This window comes from Sinocyclocheilus grahami, unplaced genomic scaffold (assembly GCF_001515645.1).
Source record: "Sinocyclocheilus grahami isolate Dianchi unplaced genomic scaffold, SAMN03320097.WGS_v1.1 scaffold29.1, whole genome shotgun sequence".
NCBI classification, from domain to species: Eukaryota; Metazoa; Chordata; class Actinopteri; order Cypriniformes; family Cyprinidae; genus Sinocyclocheilus; species Sinocyclocheilus grahami.
Genome location: NW_015505208.1, coordinates 1,818,276 through 1,845,646, shown reverse-complemented (window position 1 = coordinate 1,845,646; position 27,371 = coordinate 1,818,276). Strand labels below are relative to the sequence as shown.

The 27,371-nt window shown below is 41.3% G+C and overlaps 1 protein-coding gene across 1 annotated transcript in view; it reads left to right on the top strand.

Moving 5' to 3' along the window:
- Nucleotides 1–26,237, top strand: part of LOC107571541 (zinc finger protein castor homolog 1-like) — an 83,408-nt gene extending 57,171 nt beyond the window's left edge. Inside the window, exons 7-21 of the mRNA XM_016257866.1 lie at nt 2,137–2,227; nt 5,132–5,296; nt 7,571–7,743; nt 7,824–8,686; nt 12,982–13,114; nt 13,557–13,620; nt 14,349–14,503; nt 15,333–15,455; nt 15,659–15,976; nt 16,115–16,313; nt 17,963–18,134; nt 20,688–20,836; nt 20,966–21,200; nt 22,149–22,469; nt 23,062–26,237. Coding sequence (XP_016113352.1) covers nt 2,137–2,227; nt 5,132–5,296; nt 7,571–7,743; nt 7,824–8,686; nt 12,982–13,114; nt 13,557–13,620; nt 14,349–14,503; nt 15,333–15,455; nt 15,659–15,976; nt 16,115–16,313; nt 17,963–18,134; nt 20,688–20,836; nt 20,966–21,200; nt 22,149–22,469; nt 23,062–24,308 — 4,408 coding nt within the window. The 3' untranslated portion in view covers nt 24,309–26,237. The remainder of the gene's footprint in view (nt 1–2,136; nt 2,228–5,131; nt 5,297–7,570; nt 7,744–7,823; nt 8,687–12,981; nt 13,115–13,556; nt 13,621–14,348; nt 14,504–15,332; nt 15,456–15,658; nt 15,977–16,114; nt 16,314–17,962; nt 18,135–20,687; nt 20,837–20,965; nt 21,201–22,148; nt 22,470–23,061) is intronic.
- The last annotated feature ends 1,134 nt before the right edge of the window (nt 26,238–27,371 follow it).

The following is a 27,371-nucleotide window of genomic DNA, read 5'->3' as shown; positions in this document are numbered from 1 at the left end:
CCCCCACAAAAGGGGAAAAAGTTCTTTATCTCCTCGCGCTGCCGCGGTTTGATGTTTAAAGAGCTTCCCTGGTAGTGTTTAGTCACTGTTTTCCCTCCTAAATGCTTTTATGTACCCACCATTGCGCCAAACTTTGATCGGCGTGTCTCTATTGTAACGGGAGATGTGTGGCAATCTCTGTATCGTGGCGATATTAATATTTAATCTGCCGCTGAATAGCAGCGTGGCCCATTAGCCCCCTGACGCGGCAAGTGGGAATTGTCCAGAGGCAAAGTGATACAGCTGGGGTAGGCTGCCATCCCAGGGGGCCTCTGTGTACACAGGACCGGGAATGTTTGAGTGCGACGCAGAGGGGCTGCTAATGGTGGGTGAGTTTAACACATGCATCTGTGCTGGTGCGACTGTGTGATACACCATACCGTAGCCTGTGCTCTAATCTCTTTTGCAAAAAATAAAAATAAAAATTCTGCTCCCATTTATTCACCTTCTTGTCATTCCAAACCTTCTGTGGAACAAAAAAAGGAGACATTTTGAACATTATACTGGCCATTTTTATCCCATGCAGTTACTGTGAATGGGGACTGAGGCTTTTAAGCTTCATGAAAATATATTATAAAAATGGACCATATGACTATATGTTTTGAGTTTTAAATCCAAACAATTGCTTTGCATTTCAGTGTTATTCTTCATTTCTCTTTTCAGCAAACTGATGACTGCTGTGACTGGATCAGTGAGTCATTGAGTTGAACTCAAAAACCAGATCAGTTCAGTTTGTGAACGAGTCATTCATTTTGAATCAAATTTAAGTGACTCATTAAAAACAATCCAACTCAAAAAAAAGAAAAGAAAAAAGATTAGTTCACAAACCTCATAATACTATTTCTCTCATGAACTGTCATGAATTTAGCTTAAATTTTAATATACCTCTAATAAAACTTTCAAATGGCTTCAGAAGACTTGGAATATAATTATATAGACTACTTTTATTATACTTTTATGGAGCTCAAACTCTCCAGTCCTCATTGAGTGCAATTGCATTGAAAAAACAAAAACACCAATAAATTTGTCAAAATTTTTCTTTTTGTGTTCCATGAAAGGAAAAAAATCAGGGGGGTTTGTAAAGGACATGTAGGTGAGTAAACGATCATTTTAGAGTGAACTGATCCTTTAAGAAGCAAACGAAAGTGCCTGCCACCTCCCCAGTCCTTCAGAACACCACCCACGTTTAGCAGGTAGTGGATTCGCCATTCAATTAGCTTAATGAACTCAGCAAAGTGATTTGTAAAAGCAGTCTAGGGATAATCCAGGCAGTAGGGGGAAAAAAAATTACTTAGCTTTTTCTCTACTTCAGCAGATGGTGCTCTTGGCAGCGGCGGTGCGAATGTTTATTTGTGTGTTTTGAGCTGTAATTGGAGGTTTTTAACAGTCATCATCGTCAGGGTTATAATCAGCCTGTAAACACTCAGGAAATGTGCCTCTTTAAAGCGCCACCAATGCGCTGAAGACCAGGCGAGTCAGTCAGTGAAAGTGAAGAGGAGGAAGCCGCACGGAGACACACTCAAACCTTTCTATTAGGCCTAACCTTTCCCTGATTAAAGCATAGGCTGTTAACCTGGAGAGCCGAACGCTGATTTGGCAGGGCTTAAAGCACGAGCAAATGAGTGAATTATGTCGGGGGTTACAGTTTAATAAGAGTCTACCTACTCCCTTTGAAGGCAATGGAACTAATTTGGTGGAGATTGCTGTGGCTGGAGAGTGAATTGCAATCGTATGGTCGAGGAAGCGTAGGCCTGTTTTCTCTATGTGTTTATAGTTCCTGGTAATGACTCTGAGCTCCGTGAAGATGACTCTGTCAGTGTTAGGGCATCTATCAAGCGGAGATAAAAGGCTAAATTGCCCTTTCAAGATCAGCCCCCACATTGTTAGAGGTTTCGTATATGGAATAGAAATAGCGAAATGCTACTCCGTTTCAGTAAATGCTGATTTTGTTCTCTTTGAAATTGATCGCTTTGTCTCACTTGCTGTTTTTCAAATCGTGTTTATCTTTGTGCTCAATGTGATAATAATGTTTGCATTCAGAATGCTCCACCAAAACGCTAACAATGACACAAATATGATATTTCTGTCTGATTGTAGGTTCTCTGGGAGCCAACACTGTGGCCATGTGCACTGTGCTTACCAGTACAGAGAGCATTATCACTGCATGGACCCTGAATGTAACTATCAGGTGAGTACGACAGCCGCAAGCAGGGTTCAAAATTAATGCTCACCAAGTGCTAATGCAAGTAAAATCGCCTGTAACTTTCTTAGTTCACCCACTTTTTGGTGATAAATGAGACTGTCAGCCGGTAATTTTTGTAATTATACTGGCATAGGTCAACACACCTAAACATTCATCCCTCACTGCTTAAAATCCAAGCACCTGGCTTCTGTAAGGATAACCACATAATGCAGAGAGTGTCACAACACCAATTTAAAGCTCACCTTCACTCTTTCTCCATCACTTCCTGACAGGAGAGAAAGATAACTGTTAGAGGAAATGATTGAAGTGTGCCAGGGTACACACAAGGAAACAGCCAAACAAAACCTTATGGACAAGGCTTTTATCTTGCCATCATACTGGATTAACAGGTTTAGATAGATGAGGTCAATTTCTCAAAACTCAATCAGACAGAGAGTGGCATTCCTTTTTTTCATGGTTAATGGTAAATACTTTCAAAAGATGCCTTCTTTTTTTTCTAAGGACATCTGCTAATACTCTTGGGCCACTCATAATCCCCTTTCGCATTATTAATCTGATCCATGTCCTCAGAGTTGTCATGTTCAGCACAGCAAAATCAGCATTAAGCAGATCAGAACACAGACAGCAGCGGCTCACGCGCATATGGTGGAAAAGAGCAGGCAAAGACGGGCGCATTTGTCGAAGACATCAAAAATCCTCCCGCAACGAGAGCCGCTCCGTCTTTTCTTTATCAAGTCCTCTCTAGTCATAATCTCCCACTTCATTTTTAATCATCTGATTACATTTTTCATTATAAACATCCAGGAATCCTGCTGAAGACAACAGGGCAGCTGTTGCATCTAAAAGGGACTTATTCAGCCCAGCAGGCTGCCTCTTGTTATTCAAGAACAATTCCTCAAACTGTAAGAAGAGTCGGCTGAAAAGTCCCTTTGAAACTGTCCGTTTTTGGGACTTGTGTTGGTTAAGAATTCATTGATTCCATTATACATGCGCGTCATTTTCTGATTAAGGTTGATATTCTGGATAAGCCTTTGCTCTTATAATTTCACATTTTATAATCCACTTATTACAAACTTAGGCCATAAAGTTTGTTTTAGTGGTTGTAAAATGTTAGTAACCCAAATCTGCCTTTTAATAACTCAAAATTCTGATTGATACAGGCGCAAGCTTTCCTGTGGCTAAAACAATAGAGTTTGTTACTAGCAACACCAAGGTGATGGGTTCGATTCCCAGGGAACTCATGAACTTATAATGTTGCTTTAGATAAGTGTCTGCCAAATGCATAAACAATGTAAAAAAATAATGAAAGATCTTATTCGTATTTATATAAACCCATAACTTTGGCGTAATCTAAAGTTGTGGCAATCTGGTTACTGCATTTACTGTACATGTCACTTACACAATTAGAATATGACCGGAATGTTTCTGTGCATGTAAAGGCGTCAGTGAAACTTGGCAGTTTAGCAATGACAGACAGGAGACTGTGCTCACCCTAGCAGAAAAGTGAGGCTCAGATGAACTTGTTTTTGGAATTGATAAGTCATTAAAATGTTACATGACACAGTGCTGGAATATTATCCTGCAGTTGCCAGCCTTTGCTCCACTCCATACTGGCCCTGCCTCTCCTTTCATGGCCATCCTGCAATGCGATGGAAATCCTAAAATAAATGTCCACACGACCGTGTGGCCACTCCGCTAAGTACAGAAGCCCAACTGATACAATTTCCTGCTGTTTTCCACAGTTCCGCTCAGTGTGGCCGGATCTAGATCAGTATCTCTTTTTATTTGTTTGTCAACATCCCAAATACCTGTCATCACCGTTTGTTGGACATCAGCTCATATATCATATAAATACAGTTCTCTTCTTTTGAAACAGGATTGGAAATGTAACACTATATATAGCCAAGGTTTAAGTATTTATCTATGTGTATTTATATATATTTATTTATTTTTTATTTGCCTGTAAGATAAGCTTCATAAATGGGCAATGAGGTTTTGTGGATGTTTCTGTCATATTTTTTTCTCTCCTGTTTCTCATTTATGTAGAAAATATGGATTTACATTGGAAGAGGCTCATTGATTTCAGCTACTCTTGTTTCAGTTCCTGTAATATTAGCTCAAGCCCAATTACTGCAGATTTGGTTGCCCTGATCTCTCAAGAGTGAGGTTTTTTCCCCCACATCGCTTCGTTTTTTTCTCCCGGACTGCTCCGTGGTGTAGGAGATTTTAATTTCGAGGAGGGGTATTTTAGCATATTTCCTCATTATTATTGTCTAACCCTGCACAAAACTGTGCTTTAATACTTTAATTAAAAATGGAATCATATCTCAGACGGGAATTAAAAGAGAAACATTTTTTTGGTTGCCTTGTTTGTTTGTTTGTTTGTTGTCTTTTCCCCGTGCACATTCCTAAACCATCTGCATGGAACGTGATTTTTCAGAAGCGGAGAATATCGCAATTGTGATCTCGCATGTCAAGTGATCCATCTTAATTAGAAATGGTGAAATAAAACGCAATAAACAGTCTAGCTTTTTAAGTAGCAGATTCAAACATCAGGTGAGCCTGGAAAATGCTATAATGTCATAACTGAGTCATAATCCTATGCTTTATTGTTAAGAGAGTCTATAGTGCAAACTCCAAATTAAATACACCCTTCAAAGTATTCACTTTCAAGTTCTCTACCCTGCAATGTGAGTAGGGAACCGTGAATACACCTTCTACCTGCTGCTACGACCGCTGGTGTTTTGCACCGTTCACCCACCTGGCTGCAATTTGCTGCAATGCTCTGCAGCTGTTGCATGAGTAATAAAATAACTCATTGCTGGTTTCCTTCAGAACCTACACACCACCTCCCCCACCTTACTACCTCTGTGTATCTGTTGTTTACAGAGATTCACCAGTAAGCAGGATGTGATAAGGCATTATAACATGCATAAGAAGCGGGACAACTCCCTGCAGCATGGATTCATGCGTTTCAGCCCTTTGGATGACTGCAGTGTGTACTACCACGGCTGCCATCTCAATGGCAAGAGTACCCACTACCACTGCATGCAGGTAAACCACAGCAAAAACCCCCTAGTTTGCAAAAAAAAGAAAAAAAAGAAAAAAAACCTTTAATACTTTAATTAAAAATGGAATCATATCTCAGACGGGAATTAAAAGAGAAACATTTTTTTGGTTGCCTTGTTTGTTTGTTTGTTTGTTGTCTTTTCCCCGTGCACATTCCAAAACCATCTGCATGGAACATGATTTTTCAGAAGCGGAGAATATCGCAATTGTGATCTCGCATGTCAAGTGATCCATCTTAATTAGAAATGGTGAAATAAAACGTAATAAACAGTCTAGCTTTTTAAGTAGCAGATTCAAACATCAGGTGAGCCTGGAAAATGCTATAATGTCATAACTGAGTCATAATCCTATGCTTTATTGTTAAGAGAGTCTATAGTGCAAACTCCAAATTAAATACACCCTTCAAATTATTCACTTTCAAGTTCTCTACCCTGCAATGTGAGTAGGGAACAGTGAATACACCTTCTACCTGCTGCTACGACTGCTGGTGTTTTGCACCGTTCACCCACCTGGCTGCAATTTGCTGCAATGCTCTGCAGCTGTTGCATGAGTAATAAAATAACTCATTGCTGGTTTCCTTCAGAACCTACACACCACCTCCCCCACCTTACTACCTCTGTGTATCTGTTGTTTACAGAGATTCACCAGTAAGCAGGATGTGATAAGGCATTATAACATGCATAAGAAGCGGGACAACTCCCTGCAGCATGGATTCATGCGTTTCAGCCCTTTGGATGACTGCAGTGTGTACTACCACGGCTGCCATCTCAATGGCAAGAGTACCCACTACCACTGCATGCAGGTAAACCACAGCAAAAACCCCCTAGTTTGCAAAAAAAAGAAAAAAAAGAAAAAAAACTGCACATTCACCCTCACATGCAAATACAACTTCCCCTACATGTACAAGATTTGAGACAAAATATTAAATTCAGTTTTCATGAATATTACGAAATAAAAGCTGTGGAATAATACCTAAAATCTACTTTCCATGCACAATATTAGTGGCAGGCGAATGGCACAGACTATTTTGTGTGATGCAATAATCTTTAAGGACACTGAAGTTCTTTAACTTTTTCCTTGACCATTTAAGTGCGTTTTTTTTTATTATTATTTATAAGACAGAAGTTGTCAGAATAAATGAAAGAAAAATTAAAAGGATGAAAAGGGTGTACACCTCCTCTCCCATCGCCCCCTTTCTTTCTCACTCCTTAATTGGCATGGATGAAATTCTATGAGTTGTTTATATGAACTCAACATTTTTCATCTTTTAGTACCAAGTGGCGAGTTAAAGATTATTTCCCACCAGATCTGTTTAATTCTTTACATCTGCTTATTTTCAAGGTGTCACTTGTGAGTCGAGTGCTTTTTTACCCGCAGGCTACAGTGGCCCGGGACTTGAGATATATTCTCTCTTTTTTTAAAGCCTCCCTAACGGCGTAATTGTTATTAGACATTTCAGCTCTTGTTTTAACAGCGGTGAGAACAGGCAGATGTTGGCACTTGATTTACGGAGAAAAAACAGAGTGGCATTTTTTTCATTGTTTGACTGAATATGGCCAAGTTGCCCTGTTTGCACGGGTGAAAAGTGCCAGAGATGATATACAATTGCTGGTTTTAATTCAAACATTAGTTCATGTTCATCTGCTGCCCAGAGAGCTCCTGAGTGCTGCTGTTGAGTAACAGAGCCTTTCAAACCGAACTAAGTGACAGTCTCCCTGAACAACCCCCCTGACACTTTTCCTAAAGCAGAGACCTCTAATATAGACTTAAAACCTTAAATGGAAGAAGGTTTCAACCACAAGCCACCTCACCATGCTGCTTTTGCATGCCACATATTGCAAATCACACACACAAAAAAATAGTCCTGTCTTTTATCTCTTTGAAGCTGTTTTCATGAAACGCACACCTGCTTTTTTGGGTAAAGGGTTTGCTTTTCATATTTATGAGTTGTTGTCTCAAGAGTACATTTTTAACAAAGCTCAGATCTTGAGAAAATGTTTCCTGCTCATTTTTTTAGGTCACCTGTTTCTTTGCTCCCCACATTGAGTTCATCACCAAACTGACTATTTTTGTGTCACATCTCGAGTTGTTGTTTTCATGTCCCTGCACACTACAAGAGCTCAAGCACCAAGCCACTGTTTCATACCGAGCATATTTCATCCAGTGCAACAAACTGAAACTCACACATGGTGTTTATTTCCAAACCGTGCACACGCTTTGTCTCATGAAAGCACTTTTTTTTCATTTCCTGTCTGTCAGGTGGGCTGCAACAAGGTGTACACAAGCACTTCTGATGTCATGACTCATGAGAACTTCCATAAGAAAAATGCACAGCTGATCAACGATGGCTTCCAGAGGTTCCGGGCCACTGAGGATTGTGGGACGGTTGGGTGCCAGTTCTACGGGCAGAAGACCACCCACTTCCACTGCAGGTATGATGGCTGCTCAAATTCAATTTAATGTGTGTTAATTGGCATTTAAGAGTTTAATCCTTTACCTTTCCACCTCTCAGACGCCCAGGCTGTACCTTCACCTTCAAGAACAAGTGTGACATCGAGAAGCACAAGAGCTATCACATCAAAGACGACGCTTACGCCAAGGACGGCTTCAAGAAGTTTTACAAATACGAGGAGTGCAAGTACGAAGGCTGCGTCTACAGCAAGGCCACCAACCATTTCCACTGCATACGCCAAGGCTGCGGCTTCACCTTTACCTCCACCAGCCAGATGACCTCACATAAGCGCAAGCACGAGCGCCGCCACATTCGCTCTTCGGGCGTGCTGGGCCTCACTTCCTCCTTCCTGTTGCCCAAAGAGGAGCTGGAAGAGTCCAGCAATGATGACCTCATGGACTACTCAGCCATTAGCAGCAAGAACTCCAGCTTAAGTGCTTCTCCAACAACCCAGCAGTCCTCTACTGTACAGCACATGCTGTCCACTCCCACCACCACCATGTCCTCCAGCCACAGCATCAAGCCCACCACCGCTCTGCCTCCAGCCAGCCGTATTTCCACCCTACTGTCCCAGGTTCTGCCCAGCAACGTGCCCATGGCCCTAGCACTTTCCAACAGCGCACTGGCAGGTGTTTCCAACCCCTTCTTTCCCCTCATTCCCAGAATGCCCATGTCGCTCACGCCCTCTACCGCCGGTCTGATCTCTGCCGCCACCTCCGGAGGTCACTCCATGCCTAGCGATTCTCTACCCCTGACCTCCACCCCGACTGGGGACCCAGCCGCTGCTACTGTAGCATCCACACCGACTTCTTTTGCTGCATCATCCATTATGGAGAAGATGTCGGCCAGCAAGGGTCTAATATCGCCCATGATGGCCCGACTGGCAGCCGCTGCCCTGAAGCCATCCAGTAACCCGGATGCAGGTCTGTTCATGTCATACTGTATTATTCATTTGTAAAATGAATATTGTTTAGATCAGTGATTCTCAACTGGTGGGTTGCACACAGTAATTATAACATTTATTAATTGAATTATAAATTTAAATATTAGTCATTAGTAATAAATATTATAATAATATGTAAATTCTGGTCAATATCGATAAACCGATCATTATTTTCATATTATGGCTGATAACCGATAAATGGCTGATTTTATGATTATAGCTGATATTATGACTAATAAGTGGCAGATATTAATATTATATTTTATTTTTAAATAAATGACTAAAAACTAAAATCAATCATATTAAATGCTACATAGATTATAGACAGTAAGTTTAATATTATGATACATATGATACAATTTCAATGTAATCATTAATGTTAATATTAAAATCATTAAATTTAATAATAATTAAAATATTATTATTAATTAAATTTCTTCTCAGTACTGATAAGCCGATATGTATTTTCATATTATGGCCGATAGATCTCCAGTATTAAGATTATGCTGTTTTGTCTAAATAAATTAAAATTAAAGCACTAAAAACTAAAATCATTTTAAATTCTACTAAGTGAATTTAGGCTTTACATCACAATTGTAATGTACATTGTGAAAAAAAAATAATACTGATAAAAAAAAAATCTGTGATATCGGCCGATAACCGATATTGTAATATATTGGTAAATAATAAACATAATAAATAATAAATATTTATATATAATAAACATATTGTGCATCTCTAATATTAATCAGTTTCAAGATTTGATTTAAGTTTTTTTCGTTTTTTCTTTCTTCTGATAATGTAAAACTTTTCAGCAAAATCTTTAAGCAAAACCGGTTAAGTGCCACTGGTCTAAATATTCCCAATGTTAATATCTATAACAGGAGTGAAAAAATATACTTTTTAAAAAAGATACTTTGTCAAAGGATCAGTTTTCTTCACTGCGTTTAATCATGAGAACATCAGTTCTCTGGGTCACTCTGCCCATGTGTTTCTCTTTCTCAGTACCTACCCGTCAGTGAAAGGGTACTTTCAGGTCATCTGCTCATGCTATCCACAGACGCTGCTCAAATCTCTGATTTCAGGATTAGGGCAAAATATTAAAGGGCTGGTTTGCTGCTCTAGTCTTGTTATTGCAGCGATCATTGTCATGATACCCACAATCCATTAGCAGATAAGTGCTGAACTAGTGAGTGGGCTCTGTAAAGCTGCCTCTAATAGCATTCTCAGGAGGATCCCAGGGCCGGTGTTCTACATGCTTCCTCATCACCGGCCTCTTATCTGAGCGTGCACTCGTTCCAACCAAATGGAGCTTGAATAATATTAAGTTGAGAAATTGGAGGTACAAAGCAGCTTTTTATATGCACTCTGATATAGAGGAAGAAATATCAGAAACTGTTGAAGCAGAAATGACTCAGCACTCCAGAGAGGGGGATTTGTGTATGTGCTGGTGTGTGTATATAAAAGCACTACTTGTTTCGGTATGAAAACACTGATGTGGAGTCTGTGAAGTCTCTTATGGCGCTTTTCCACTGCGTGGTACGACTCGGCTCAGCACGGCTCGGCTCGGTTTGCGTTTCCACTGCAGTTCAGTACCGCTTTAGAGTGGGCGGGATTATTCACATGTCGTTATAGTCGCGCCGCCTCTATTGCTGCGACTCCTGAAAAACTTTTTCATTCCGCGTCGCCCCATCAAGCTCTCGCTGGATCCGCTCCTCTGCTATCAATGAGAGGAACGTCTGTACTTCCTCAACAGACAACGAAACAGCCACTTTTTGGTTGTTAAAAAAGGTGCGCTCATTCAAAACAGTTGCGTTCGATCCCTCGCTGGCTGTGCTGATTTAAATCTAGCGGTTCTGTTGTGTTTGAGTCGCAAGTTCAGTGACGCAGGTAGTGACGATTCTCTACGGCCAATCAGTAATCAGCAGAGTTGACACGTCACGTTTTGGTAATGGTACGGTTCACTTGGAACCTCAACCGAGGTGGTACTAAAAAAAGTACCAGGTACTGTACCCAGTGTAGAACCCCCCAAAAGTGAACCGTGCCGTACCATGTAGTGGAAAAGCGCCATTACTCTTTAGCCATTTTAGGCAAGTGAGTAAAAGAGTTTCCTCACCAAAAATGTACTGTGGGGGCTTTATGGTACTGTACTTCAATATATACCATGGTACTGAATGATTACCATGAATAATGCTTATTGTACATGGTACTGCAGGTACTACAAATATATATATATATATATATATATGTGTGTATATATATATATTTAAAAAAAAACATGGTATGTTAATTGTCCCTCCCTTTTGGAAGATCCTTAAAAGTTTTTTGGCTGCTATAAGGCCGTCACAGCCTTTGCAGGAACAGATCTTCTCATAAAAGTCCTACAACCCTACAAGAAGGCAAATAAAATGAGCATGTTATCTCATGTGTGAGCACCTTGCATTTAGTTTTGGTAACTTCGAGAAAAGTAGAGAAAGAAAATCCCCTACTAGGCAGAATTGAGAGTGCAGATCATAATGTGGCATTGCTAATTTAACACGTTAGCTCAGAAAAGACGTGTGAACAGGACATTTGGGTAAAATTTGAAGAGGATGTGGTCAAAGCTCAGCGTTAGAAAAGAGAGAACGATGTTTACTGCGGCTATTTTCAAACAGCTTTGTTGTTTTTTCAAACTCTTTTTTTTAGTCAAGGGCCAGTTTGCAAAGAAAACACATCTCAGTCTGACTGTGTAAAAAGAGTAGCTTGCTAATTTGTTCAGGTGGCGTTATTTCCTAGTTGAATACTCACTTTTTTAAAATCCACACTCACCCCCAGAGTGTTTCGGAGGATCTTGAAATCTGAGGGGTTCGCTAATTAGACACCCAGTACAAATGATCTTTCATGAGTTCAGTAACTTCGTTGAGGTAATTACACAGTACAACATTATTCTTGGATAATTTCCAGAAAAACACAACGTCGTGAGCATGTGCGTTTTTTCCCTCCTCTCTCTCTTAGATCATCACCGATTTTTGTCATAGAAACGGCAAAGCTGAAGGTTTAATGACTCTCTCCTCACATGGTCGTTATTTAAACGTCCCTTGTTAACGTCAGGCAGTTTATACCCAGAAAAAAAAACGAGAGAGTAGAAAGTGTAGAAGGCTGATGTAGGGCAGAGTCATTTACGGACAGGCGGGGAGGTTAATATCAGTGCATCGTACTTCTCACACATAAAGACCACAGATTTGTATGGATTGGAGGTGGACGAACTAGACTAGTTTTAGGCGAAAAGACAGGCGGTAATTAGTCAACTGAGCGACACATGCAGCAGAAGACTGAAAATAGGGCTGGGATGAGCTACCAACTTTATTAGGATGTGATGCGCTTAAAGCCGACACATCACAATGAGTCATTAGTTCACCTCCATAACCAGCACAGTCAAATCACACGCGTCAGGAAGGTTAGAGTGACACTGTCTGATAAACTTGTGTTGTGACCCAAAGTAGTGGCTCTCTTCTCTTTTCACATGGTTAAATGCCATGCCCTCTGAACTGAAGGCCAAGGGCAGGGTGGATGCTAGCTGTCACTTTTCCTCAGCAGGCCAGGTTTCTTAAACAACGTCCACCCCGACCTCGCAATCACTGCTGATGCACTCAGCGCTCCATCTTTGTGCCTTGAACTCCTAGCCGTTTTTTAATAAAATACCACTTAGTGGCTACCAAAAGCCTGGCTTTCTCTGTATAGCCTTAGGACAAATTAATATTTCAATCATTTGGGGATTGGAGGAAAAGCCAGGTCGCATTCCCGTCAGTGTCCCTCCCACCTCCTTCCTCCTCTCCACGTCGTCTGCATACCTATTTTGAAAATCCGATCGAGAGGTCATGCTATTTGAACCGATCTGATTGGCTGTCACCTCTAATCTGACGGACAAGCAGATGTTCCTTTCGGGCATGCTCAGTGGCTTCCGTCAGTGGGCCAACAAGGACACACGGCGACGGCAGGGAGGGGCGGGCAGTCTGGATCTGCCACTTTCCCTCAGCATTAGCATGCCTCTTAATGACCAGTTAAGAGGCAGGGCTGCAAATGAGTTGTGACAAGCGCTGCTGAAAACGAAGTCTTTTTCCCTCATTCCTGCTGCCTCTCAATCAACATTTAAACGCCTTGACGGCCTGACATAATTCCGCAATAATTATCACTCCTGGTCTTCTCCTTGGCCGGGACAGAAGTCAGATTGGATCTCATCACGGCGGAATAATGCTGACCAACAATAACTTTGTTTTTCTCCTTCTCTCTCCTCAGGGATGGGCCAGCTGGCTCAGGCAGGCCGGTTTAATCCGGTCGTGGTGAAGCAGGAGCCGGTGGACGGCACTTCCGCGGCCTCCCAGGAGTTCATCCAGGAGCACAGCCTGGACCTGAGCAAGAAAGACCACAGGTATCCCATCATCCTCCTCCTCTCGGCTCGCGCCCAGGCCCGCCCCGCCCCGCCGTGATTTATCTCTCGAATAATGCCGTATTGTGTTAATTAATGTGAGTGCTCTTGTTAAAACCCCCTTCACAAGGTGGGTCTGTGGAGTGATCAAGGAGGACGAGATTTACACGCTCCCTCCTTCTCCCAGCGCCGAGGCCTCCTTTGAGGAAATCCATCATACGAATGCAAAAATTCTCCCACAATGCCCTCTTTTCATAATGCACATCAAGTATGAGGCATGACATGTTTGCACATTCATTTAGATGAAAGTGTGTTTGCATAAACCCTAATTTCCAGGCTCCCTCGCTTTTTTTCTTCATTGTATATTCACAATCTCGGATAAATTATAATATTTACTGTTCTCATGCAAATCCTGCCTAAACACTGTTCGTTTTGCGTGTTCTAGCGCTGAATCAAACGGACACCCTGCGCCGGGAAATACATCTCTTTTATCCTCACTTATGAATAAGGTAAGATTCATCCATCAAACGCTTTTCATCCCAAGACAAATTAGCAGGATGCAGAGGGGGCTGTTTGTTTTTTAATGTTTCACCGCTAATAGGATGAGTTTGTATCATTTAAATTTTCCAGCCATTTTTCATACAGTGTAATTTCAGCCCGCCGCTCGCAAATTAATATAATGAAGCAGGAGCCGGTTGCCACGGCAGATATATAGAGATGTTTGTTTTTTGATGAGCTGTTTTGAACTCTCCGTGCTTTTTTTTTCTCAGGCTTTCTTCTTTTTCTCCTCCATCTGCTCTATCTTTATTTATGGACTTTATAAATTATTTGATTAAAAAGTCAGCATGTAGAAAAAGAGCAACTGTCACCCTCATTTTTTAAAAAGAAGAAATGGTGCCGAACAGATATTTAAATGTTGTGTGTTTTTGTGGGGATTAAAATGGACATTGTTTTAATCATATATCTTCTATGACTAATATAAATGGTGTGCATGTACCATTACCTTGATGATTTAAATAGAAAACTCGCTCTAGTTCTGCTGACGGCTTAGCTCAGCTCTCTCTCTCTCTCTTCCTGTCTCTCTCTCTGCTTCATATACAGTACTGAACGGAAACACATTTGAAGCCTCACACATAAAGCGCACGAAAACACTTGTGTGTTTGATCTGTCCTCGAGAAGAACTAGTCTTTTTGCAAACTGTGTGATGAAACGTGCCTAAGCATGTGTTTGTGTGTAGATGAATCCTGGTTTCTTCAGTGCTTTGGATCTGAAGTCAGAGCTGCAGGGAGCTCAGGCGGCAGACGGCTCAGACGCAGCTCAGTATCTCAGTAGGTTAATGAAGAGGTCAAACCCAGAGAAACACAATGAGCAGTGGAGGACCTACCTGTGCAGGTGCCTGAAATCATCTTGTGTCCCTATAGTCGTTTCCAGCTTTAGTTTTACTTTTCAAAGTCTCGTCTACACTTTTTTTAAAGCATGGAACTGAGACTTGTTTAATTTTCTTTCACATTAGTTATGTGAGTCTTTCTTTTTGTAATGCTTTTTATTTTTCGTTATATTTTTCATTTGTATTTACTTTTATTTATTCAATCGAACATTATTTTTTAAATTTAATTATTTTATTAATTATTATTATTTATTTTTTATATCCTTACGATTTTACCTGTATGCTAACTCCATTACACCCTAAGTTTCCAAATGTAATTTTCAAGCGAAAACATGAAAAGAAATGGTGAACAGTTGCACTTTCCCTTATACATACCTATAAATTGTAACCTTAAATCATGTTATTTATGTCATCTATCACCAGTATGCCCATATAAATCTTCCATTACAGAAAACTCAGCCATGTCTTGGCTGCACATCCTCTGTGTTTTGTTGAAGATGGTGTCTGGTTTTTGTCACCATCCATCTTTATGATGTACTCTTTTGCTTGTCAGTGCCATCCACAGTGTTTGTTCCCAGGTTGTTATGTGGAAAGAGAAGATTTATCCAGAGCATGTGATGTTATGTACAGCATTTAGTTACAAAGCCCTAGCAAAATGTCTCAGCTAGAGACCTGCTGCTTTTGGCTCAGGCATAGTTCACGTAAAAAAACAAAAAAAAAACATCTTATTCAAAGTCAGATCTTGATGAGCTAAACTGAGAATACGAGAGTAACTGACCTGGATTTACGAGCAGTTCGACCCTTTACATCCTCTTTCTTACAATCTTTGTACAGGTATGACACTGACGATTTCTGTGAAGCCCAGTGTGATTTCTTGCACAAGATACATTTTCATTGCCTAGTGGAAGATTGTGGGGCGCTTTTCAGCACGGTGGACGGAGCCATCAAACACGCCAAGTGAGAAGCGATCTAGTTCTAGTCTAGATTGCATTGCAATCAAACATAATGAATATAAATCAGTTTTTAAATGTTAAGGTTCACACCAACACACAAGCGCACATACGCACACGTACACAAAATTTACATGATTATGATCTAGTAATGTTAATTTGCTACTATGTTTGGCAGCTCTAATGGGTGAATCACCTCTCTGTCATTAGCTTCCACTTCAGAGCCAGCCTGAAGGTTAAATCGGAGCCCCCTTTCAACGAGAGCAAGGAATCCAATGATAGCGCCCCTAATCAAATGGCTGCCCCCATTTCCATGGCCAAGACACCTCCTATGGAGGTGCCCAGCCTGGCTGTGTCAGGGGGCTACAGCTCTTCCTCTTCTCTCCAAGCCTGGAAGCAGCTGGCCGGATCGATCCCCCAACTTCCTGCCTCCATGCCCAGTATGCCAGCCACTTCCCCTCTGGCCACCACCTCGCTGGAAAACGCCAGGCCTCAGGTCAAGCCTGGCTTCCTGCAGTTTCAGGAGAAGTGAGTAGACGTTGTCATTCTTGTAAATTCATGATACCGTGGTGGTATGATTTGAATGGTCTGTGCTGCCTGTATTTCCATGTCTTTTGTGCAGTTTTAAATATCTGACAGACGTTTCGTCACGCTTATCTCCCACAGTGATCCTTGTCTGGCCACAGACTGCAAATACTCGAATAAGTTCCACTTCCACTGTCTGTTTGGAAATTGCAAATATGTGTGTAAGACATCCGGGAAGGCTGAATCACATTGCCTGGACCACATTAACCCCAACAACAACCTGCTGAATGTGCGAGACCAGTTCTCCTACTATTCTCTGCAGTGTCTTTGTCCTAACCAGGTGAGCTTGATTTTTAGAGGTAATATTGTATCAAACATTCATTATTGTGTCTTTATTAGTGGCACACACTGTACACTTCCGTTCAAAGATTTGAGGTTGGTAAGAGTTTTTAAGCATTTTGAAAGATATCTACCAAGGGTGCATTTATTTGATCAAAAATACAGTAAAAACAATAATATTGTGAAATATGTTTACAATTTAAAATAACCGTTTTCTATTTTAAGAAATGTTGGAAATGTCATTTAATCCTGAAAAAGCTGAATTTTCAGCATCATTACTCAATTTTTCACTGTCGCGTGATCTTTCAGAAATCATTCTAATATGCTAATTTGGTGTTCAAGAAAGATTTATTATTGTCATCAATGTTGAAAACATTTGTGCTGCTAAATATTTTACAATTTCAGGACTCTTTGATAAACATAAAGAACAACATTTATTTAAAATATAAATATTTTGTGTACATTTGATCAAAATTATCATATTAATGCATCCTTGCTGAATAAAAGTATTAATTTTCCAATGTTTCAGGAAAAAAAATCTTTACTGGCCTCAGCCTACCCATTTTTTACCCATAATTTACAATTTTCTTATTTAAAAAATATTAAAAATGATAAAGTTGTCTAAATTATTTCAAATCGTAAAACTAGAAATGCCTAGCATTTATTTATTTTGAAGGATGGTACAATCACATAGCTACCACCCAGTACACCCTCTGAACTCATAGCAATATGCTGAAACCACTGTAAAAAAATTAAATGAAATAAAATAAATAATAATAAATATATAAAATGAATAGCAACACCCTGGCAACCACCACCAACACCCTAGCTCCATGGCAATAACCTTTGCACAGACAAACACCCTCTTTTCTGAAAACATATAAATGACATTTAAAACACTGAAGACAAAAGCCTAGGTACATACAGTATTTATTTCACCACAACAAACAAACCAACTAAAAAAACGAAAACCACCTTGGAGACCTCAAAGCTGTATAAAATAAACAAGTTTTGCTTTTCATCAAAAATTCCATCATTAATAGAAAAAAGCCCTCCCCTTCCTGCAACTTGCATTTGGAGCAAAACCTGTTTAAATGAATTCATTTATGCGTCCCATCCCCACTTCTCGGAGCTCCCCCCTCCTCTCCAGAGTAGAGTGGGTTCTGTTTATGTGCTCCTGGGGGAACTGCCTCTCTGGAAACAGATGGTGGTGCAGAAACAGGTTACATTGCGGAGGACACACACATGCACGCACACACAGACTAATGAATTGATAAAAGAGCTGTTTTAGAAATAGATGAATCGCCAAATGAACTAATTGGTGTGTTGTTATTGGGGTCAGCAGCTACAACGTGAACCTAAACTTCAGATTTCCGCTGGTCAGTGAGGCTGGTCCTGTCACATGCTCTGGGAAAGAAAGAGGAATAGGATTTAATGAGCACACGTAACCTACTTCTTCCCTTTGGTACCCTGAGTAATGAGTAACTAACTGACAAATGATCAGACCCCATTTTTGTTCAAAAGATGGTTGGTTTAGTAATGATTGTAAATTAATGTAATATGTAATAATTGGCTTGTGAATTAACTGTAGAAAACTGAACCATGGAGACTTGTGCAAAATGAGTTTTGTTTATTTGCTGCTCTCTCCAGCACTGTGAGTTTCGCATGAGGGGCCATTATCATTGTCTGAGACCCGGCTGTTTCTTCGTCACCAACATCACCACCAAACTTCCCTGGCACGTCAAGAAGCACGAGAAAGCTGAAAGACGTGCCATTAACGGCTTCAAATACTTCACTAAGAGAGAAGAATGTGGCAGACTAGGTAAGAACCAGCTTTTCATGTATTAAAAGAAACGTCTAGATCACAGAGTGACGGTTCGCATAAAAATTACAATTCTGTCATGTTCCTTTAATCCTTCCTCAACCCTTTGGAAATCGAATTTGCTTGATTCGGTGTGGTTTGCTGAGTAATTGAGTGAATTCAGCATCATGAAATCGTACAATCCTTACATGTCCCAGCCTCCCACACTCTTCGTTGTTTCAGTCACTGTTCACATTAGTTACTCGTGTTTCCAAACACTCTCTGTTCATCCGAGCTCCCACGTTATTCTCAAGCAGTGACTGCAAGCTCTTCGTTTGTAATGCAGCTGGAAGAATCAGAGATGGTGTGAAATCAGAGATGATGTAACTGTAATTTCATATAGATGCTATGAAAACACTTTTTCCACTGGCTCTGGCTACAGGAAAAGTGCCGTTCCTCTAGTTGAGTCACTAATTGCCATGCTGTTCACAGCAAAACATACAGAGCGTGAAACGGCTGCGCGTCGCACTTATTCACTGAATTTTGAGTATGTTTCTCAGAAGCTGTTGTCTCAATAGTATCTGTGCATTGATATTTTGTAAATTGAACCGTTTACATTGACAACAGAGTCAGCACGCCGGCAGCCGTTTACATTTTGCAGAACAAACACGTTTGGCGGAATTAAAGATGGTCTTGTCTCATTGTAAAACTGGGGACGTTTTATTTATATTACCGAAAACAGGCCGAGAAAAATGGTGTCTTGCCTTTTTGTCATACATTAATACTTCAGTATTTATAGTAGGCAATCAAACAGAGGTTGTTTTCTTGGGTATATTTAACCTGTCAGGAATGAGCAATTACATATGTTTGTTAATTACTGTGCCTGTCGAGCTCAGTCTGTTTGTGTTGCTCTTTTTCAAGCCTCGATCATCATCACAAGCAGGCAGATTAAAAGTTTGCATTTTATTTTCTTTCTACTCCCCTCCTCTTAAAGGGAGAGTTCACCCAAAAATTGTGCACCCTCCTTTTGAGCCAAACCCATCTGCTATGGAACATGAAGAAATGGAGATTGTGAATGGGGATGGTGCTGTTGAGCCATAAAAGAACAAAAATCATAATAAAAAGAGGTCAGTATATGTTTTTATGGTCTGTAGGTCCAACAGAAGCTGTATAAAAGCTTTAACTCTATGAAAGATAAATGATGACCGAATGTTCATTTTTGGGTGAACTGTCCCTTTAAGTTAAAGGGGTCCAATTATGCTCTTTTACAAAGTCTTGATTTTGTTTTGGGGGTGTACTAGAACATGCTGTCATGCTTGGTGGTTCGAAAATTGCCAAGCGTTCTAACCACAACCTCGCCCCTCCCCACCCCCCAACCATTCAAATTTCTGTAGGCGGGAATTATTTTTAATGATATCTAATGAGCCGCTTTGTGATATCACAAAGCCCAGAAACCAACGCTGTAGTCCAAACGAGCCGTTCATTGTAGTTCTTGAAAAGGGATTTTTTAAAAACTAAATATCTCCCTTTGGAGTGGACTTTGAGATTTGTAACTTTCTAGATCTTTTTTATGCCCAAACATACACACTACACACTGACTCAAATTAAAAAGTGAAAAAGCATAATAGAACCCCTTTAAGACAAAAAGAGCATTTATTGAGGAGTGGAAAGTATCACAAGTGTCCACAGAGTATAAGGTCTCTCCTGTTGCACTGTTAGTGGCATAAACCAGGGACATATGACAAAAGCAAGCCGTAGAGTCATAAAGAATTGATGGTTCAGCTGGACTGGGAAAGTGGTATCCATGGCAGCAACATTAAACAGAACACCGGTGATGAGGTTACCAGGATCTGGTGGCACAAGAGCCCTGATATTTCAGCATGTGCTCATATTTACTCAACTCTGCCTTTTTAAAGTATATCACCCTTGTGTACAAAAGCAATCTGACAACAAGGCAGCTTGTTGCGCGGTGCCACGGGTGCCATGGTAACGGGCAAGCCCGCACCTGCCCTGAATGCTACTCTTTCAATTATTTCAGCACGCATTATTCACAATAAAAATTATTACGAGCACCCTACAATATTTGATTAGTGCGCAGAGGCAGTCTTTAAATTTGAAAACATATAGCAATTAAAATTTGTAGGGCCCTTTGTGTAGAAAAAAATATATAATAAAAAAAAAGCAAAGGGACAGACGTGAGGGGGAGGAAATACACCAGCAACAGATAGGTCGTGAAAAATGAATTTAATATGGAAATAATTGTGTGTTTACTTTGGTTTGCAGGGTTGTGCATTATTGCTTCTCCAAATGCAGAATGTATTTATGTAAATTCCAAATTGAATAAGAGATGTCATTGTAATAAAAGAGCACCACAGGTCTAATCTTCAAAAGGTTCGACTTTCTCAGTGTGACACTGGACTCATCTGCTCTGTCTCTCCGCATTATGCAGGCGCGGGACGGAAGCACAATGTCCTCATTACCTCATTGAGGATCCATGATGTATGTTGTCCCTGAAACCCAGGCGTGATGAAGACGGACTTTGCTCAAGTTCATTTTGTCGCTCATCTCTTGCAGGGTGCAAATACAACCAAGTTAACAGCCACTTCCATTGTATCCGTGAGGGCTGTCAGTTCTCCTTCCTGCTCAAGCACCAGATGACCTCCCATGCCCGCAAACACATGAGGAGGATGCTGGGTAAAAACTTCGACAGAGTTCCTTCCCAGGTACGAAGAAATTGATGACGTCTTTTGGAGATTTTGAAGAAATTCTATATATTTTCATGCCTGCCACTTGAATGCAAATGATTTTATTCAGCGGGCATTTATTGGATTGTTTGGTATGCTGTACTTTAGATGGTCTCTCATGGCAACCGACCTGAAGAGATGCAGCACATGGCCAGTCTAGCTTCGTCCGGTGTGGTAGGCAGCCACTCTAGTTTGACCTCCAACTTCTCCAGCATGATGGAGGAGAATGATGACTATATGGACTACACCGGTGGAGGAAGCCCACTGGGTCTCTCCTCAGAGTCCTCCAACCAAGACCGCAGTTGCACCAGCACCCCCGTGGGCAACGATAGTTCGCCAGCAGGTGAGTCGACCTCAGTAATGACTATGGTTGTCAATATATGAGATGGACTGAATAAAAATACAGGCTCAGTGTGGCCAACGAAGCAAATATTTAAAGATTTGTTCAGTCAGAAAAAATGTCCTTGTATTCCTTATGTTAGCCTTTTGAACCTCCCTACGAAGAGAAATGTAAAAACCTGCACCCACTCTCATTGCATTCCTTGTAGCTGACTCGTAAAGCTACCAAATGTTTTCCATTGTAATGATATTAATGAAATTATAAAGCACTAAATTTGTTATATAGTCCTCCACACATGCACCGCTCAGATGAATGCCATCCCCCTCCCTACATAAGAATGAGGTTTTTTTTATAAGGGAGGCATCCCAGACTTTTCTCATCTCCACTGTCATTGAAATTAGCCACACACAGATAGCACAAGTTATCGACCATTTTCCTCTAGGCTTAAAGGTGCTTAAAGTGATTTTTTTGGAATATGGCACATAAAATGTCTCTCAAAGAACTCTGTGACAGCCCTATACTCTATAAACAGCCAAAAATAATCTGGGTGCAGTCTGTGCTTTTTTAGCCAATCAGTTAACTTGAAGGCCTGTCAGTCATTGTATGTGGGATTTTGAGAGAGCTCGTTTGATTGAAGGGATGGGCGACAGGTCTAATTCACAGGCGTACGTTAGAGAACTGCCTAACAATGCTACAGCTGCAGCACCTTTAAATCTGGACCTTTGCTCTTTGAATCTGAGCTTTCCTTCATTGAATTGATTTTTAGTTTCACAGTTTGATTTCAAATGTTATCTTCCATTCTCATCACTGTTGCTTTTGGCTGTTGTCTGACTTTTGTTACCATTTGGCTTTCATTATTTCATTACTTGATCTCTTTCCCTTTTTACCTCCCCACCCTTGTGTACTTTCCTGTCTCTGTTACCATCCTTCTTTGGCACCGTGTCTCTGTAGGACCAGGCTGTCAGGTCCCTGCCACCACTACCTCTGCTGACTCTCCTCCTTCTTCTCAATCTGCACCTCCTCCTCTTCCACCTCCTCATCAGCCTGCGTTCCAGAGTCAGCCTCCATCTCTCTCCTCGGCTCTTCTCCGGCCACCACTCCCCTCGCTCCCATATCTCCTCTCCACATCCTGTCTGTCATACTCTCTGCTCAGCGCCTCTCTCGGAGCCACTAGGAGTGTTGTCATGCCAACCAACACACCAGCTTTCAGCCCCATCATTCCTACTTCGTCTTCGGTTAAAAATGACGTCCCTATAGTGCAGGACGCTGCAGGTACTTATCCCGTCTCCAACCGAACACTGCAGCTCTAAAGTCACAGTAGTTTGAACTAGGGCTTATTAGCAGGTTACAACTCTTTAGCATTTTACACATGCAGTGCAGTTCATGCAAGCCACCGAGGTGGTGGTTTTAGTCTTGTGTAGTACATTGCACACCTGCCATCAGGTCCACTGTCTGAAATGCTGTCCATTAGTAGCCTGCTGTAAAGGGCTGGTTTAATCATGCCAGACTTTAATAGAGTCATGTGATTCCTGCTGGCCAGGACAGGGAGCACATCATTAACACTGACCTTAGGCTTATGGGAGGGAAACCTGCTCTCCCATAAAGCCAGATGTACGGAAGCACCTTTGAACTCTCCCAATACCTAGACGTGACAATCACATTAAAATGTCACCAGTACATTATACAAATGGGACTGTCTCTGTTTGATTATGGCATGGAATCACATTAGATAGTACATTGCTGTAGGAGGAACCTTTGTGGGTAACTTTGATAGGGCGCATGTGGCTACTCCTTCTTGCAGAATTGCTTTGCCGCTCGTCGTACTGAGTGAAGTCTAACCCGTATATGCCTTTTTTGCAAACAGGTAACACCATCTCTATTCCGACGGCAACTGGGGCCAAGAAACGCTTTTGGATCATCGAGGACATGTCACCCTTCGGCAAGCGCCGCAAGACCGCTTCATCTCGCAAGATGCTGGATGAAGGTATGATGCTGGAAGGGTTCCGCCGCTACGACCTCTATGAGGACTGCAAGGATACGGCCTGTCAATTCTCCCTGAAGGTAACCCACTATCACTGCACGCGGGAGAACTGCGGCTACAAGTTCTGCGGCCGCACTCACATGTACAAGCACGCCCAGCACCACGACCGCGTGGACAACCTGGTCCTGGATGATTTCAAGCGCTTCAAGTCTTCGTTGTGCTGCAACTTCCCCGATTGTCAGTTCTCCGGCAACAGCACCCACTTCCACTGCCTGCGCTGCGGCTTCCGCTGCACGGACAGCACCAAGGTGACGGCGCACCGCAAGCACCACGGCAAGCAGGATGTGATCAGCGCCGCCGGATTCTGCCAGTTCAGCTCCAGCGTGGACTGTGAGGTGGCTGACTGCAAGTACAAGCTCAAGTGTTCGCATTTCCACTGCACTTACCCAGAGTGCAAGCACACAGTGGTGGGTATGTCACAGATGGATTCCCACAAGCGCAAGCATGAGAAGCAAGAGAGGGGAGAGCTGCCTTCTGTCTCCCCCAACCAGGATGGCAACCACCACCACCATGCAGGCCTAGCCGTGCCTCCAATGCCCATGAATAGGCCCCCAACCTCACCCGGCACACCGGGGCTGACCCACAACAACATGGCCATGTACCTCCCTTTGGCAGGAGCCGTCAGTGAGTACAAGCATCTGGGCTCAGCAGTCAACCTTGACAGCTCTCTGAACCTGGGGACAGACACCAACAGTTCCTTGTTCTTCCTGAAAAACGCTGCTGGGTTGGGCCTCAGTGACTCCATGGACCTGAGCAAAAAGATGCACCGGGAGCCACTGTCCCTGGCCACCAGTTCTGGCCCTGCTGCTTCAATGGGCCTGAGCCACTCTCAGGATGACACTACCGGCACATCCGGCGACCCCGAAGACGACCTGTCGGCTGAGGAAGAGCCGATAGTCGAGGAGGATGACGAAGACGATGACGACGAAGAGGACATGAATACAGACTCGTATGAAGATTCCATGCCAGAGCCAGAAGTAGAAAAAGACAATGGAGAGAGTTTTGATGCTTCCATGAACCACGCTGAGACTTCCCAACTGGATAAAGAGGAGCCGGAGGCTGAGCCCTAAGCTATGCTGTAGAAGGAGAACTATGAATTCCCTGAACAAACGCAAGTTTGAGTGGCCTCATTTATCATGCTTAGAGACGCAGCAGATGACAAGAAAATAACCAACTACAAGAAAAGTGAAGGCCCAAAATGATTTATTATGATGTTTACAAGATGACCAACATTATTAATTTAATTATGCATTAAAAAATGAACAGAGAAATAGACAGACGAGGCCCTCTTTTACACATGGGTGGCTATGTAAACCTTTTCCTACACATCAGTCTTTTGTGTGTGTGTGCATGTTTGACTTTAATTTATTCGATTTCATTTGTTACTTTCTGTGTGTGAAAAAAAAATAAGGAAAAAACAATCTCTCTATATATGACTATCTATATAAAGTAGATGTGTGGTTGTTAATGTACATTTTAATTGCAGTCACTGGATTGCAGGACCCTCGTACCAACCAGAAACAGACGAAAAGCGTACATTGCAGGAAATCTTTTATAAAGAATGTTGCTCAAATAATTGATTCAGAAACACCTTGTGTCATTATTCTTATTCTAATTGTTATTGAAGTGCAGGGGCCTGCATCAGTGCTTTGACTTGTATGCTTCTCCGTTGATCAGTTGATTTTTTTTATTATTATTATTATTATTTTTATTTACAGTTATCACAGTTCTCACTTAAACCTGCTGTCATGGTCAGTGGTGTCATAGGCTCCATTCCATGTGGACATTCGCCTGCATCTTCAGGACAAACAAACAGTGACTGCAAAGCTTCAGGCCATAAAGCATTGATCTCAGTGAACGCTAGCTCTCACTTGATTTCTGTTCCTTCTCCTTTTTTCAGTGAGGACCCATTTGGCATCGCATATTCATAGTGCACTTTTGTATAGATGAGAGCAGATACGCAAGCCTCTATTTAAGACGTTTTATCTTTTACATTGATTGCATTACTATGGCTTTTTGTTTGTTTGTTTTTGCATTATTCTCTAATTGCACAGGCATGACCAGACGATGTGGGGGTGTCTCACTGTAAATGGGTCTGTTTCAGTGGCGAGAGTCGTCGCCCCCTGTGTTTAGGAGAGTTTGTAATGTGATGATGGTGCTACTGCCCAGTATGAATGGGAGGAGATTACAGCTATGTCTTTGTTTTGATCCACAAATAGATGTCCTAAAGTGTCCATCAAATACAGAGCAGGAGACAAGTGTCTCTGAATGTTGGGAAAGGATGTTTGTAGGTGTTATTTTTCTTTCCTTTTCCCTTCGCAGTTTCTGTAGCATGGAGAAAAAAAAACAATAGTTGCAACAAAGTCTGAGGACGAAGACTGGCTTTTTCAAGCTTCTTTTTTCAGAAGCATCATATATCTATTTCTAAAAGAAGAGGAAACGTGGAGAGAGACTTTTTTCTAGAGGGCTGAATGGAGGACAGACATCACAAAGGCACCACGATGAATGTTAATGCTGGTGATGGAAAGGGTGTGATTTTATGAATTGTACAGACAGAAAACAATGTTTCAAGCTTTTGTTTTCTCTTTACAACAGCTGTGGTTTCGCTCCAATAATAAGAAGTTATTTAATATTTATGTGACCTTGCAATGAGAAAATTCTAGGGTGTTTTTGCACTTTTTAGGTTCATTTTTACCTTTTGAAATTATGGCATATATCTTTTAACAGGGAATTTGCTTTACAATGTTGTTTAGTTCACTTTGCTTTGATGCACAAATAGTCTTCAGTGTGACGAAGAACTGTTGTTCTGTGTTTTATTTAAGAAAAAAAAGGGGGGAAATTTTTTTTTTTCTTTGCTTACAAGATTGGATGATTTCAATATGAAACAGGCATGCTAGAACCTGGCTTGTCTAATGAGTAACACTAATGATGACTGTAATTTAAATGAATTCTATACAGAGGAAATTATTGCAGTGCTTCGCTCCAAATTAAAAAAAAAAGAGAGAAGAATGATTTTTGTTTGCTTGGCCTCCGTTGAATATAAACAAGGAAACGCGAGGCGAGGAAATTATGAATTATTTCCTAAACACGGCTTTGATCATAATATAGGCAACTAGATGTGTAGATGGTTATCTTCAACAATATTGTTTCAGGAGGGAAAAAAAGGTTGTATAGTATTTTCTTCTGTAAAAACTATATATGAACAAAAATGCTCTTTGATTAAAAGCTTCCTTTAAAAAGAAAATAAAAAGGAGAAATAAAGAAAAAGTAAAAAACTGAACTAACACCAGTATAGTTTGCTTGTATGTATGTGTGTGTGTGCGAAAGTATGTAAGCGTGTGTGTGAGGTTTTATTGTTATTACCATGGTTTCCCCATAGTGGTAGAGGAATTAGTGGTAATTAAATCTATACGAGTCACATTGTTGCACTGAACACTGGAGTGTGTTTCTACCTTTTACGCAACAAAGTCATCATTTTCAAAGCTGTATATCATGTGCGATCACAATAACGATGATATCTGCATAATTTAATACCATCCACAACTCTTTGTTTGCTATTGTTTTGGTGTTTGTTTTATTTAATTGAACTTATGTATTTTGCATATGGCATGCCCCTCTCACAGGCCGTTTGTTCTCTGGTCTCAAGTGCAAATGCGTAGGACTCACTGAAGCAGCTGTTTGCCTGGGAGATACTGTGCACTTGAATACCTTTTATGTGTGTAAAATAGCAGGATTTGTAAAGAGTCGAAATAAAGAAATTCTAATTATTATAATGCAAATGTTCCACACAGTGTTTCTCGATCTCATGGCTTGCGCGGTTAGTCGTAGGTAGCGCTGCTGTGCTGTAGTGAAAAGGTTTAACGAGACTGTGGTTAATAAGCCCCCCTCCCGCTGAGACTAACGCCGTTAAAGGGCACAAGGCCCCGGGTCTGTGGTATGACACAGAGAACGCCAGCAGCGCTGCTCTGACTGAGGAAGACAGCATTTTAACATCCTTATTACTTTTCTCCATAGACAGCGCATTTTGAATATAGCAAATTCAATACGTGTGTACAAAGAATAGATCATAAAATTCTGACTCTGACATAGTCATGGAGCCATACTTAGGGTACAAATGCTCTCTGGTGCATTTC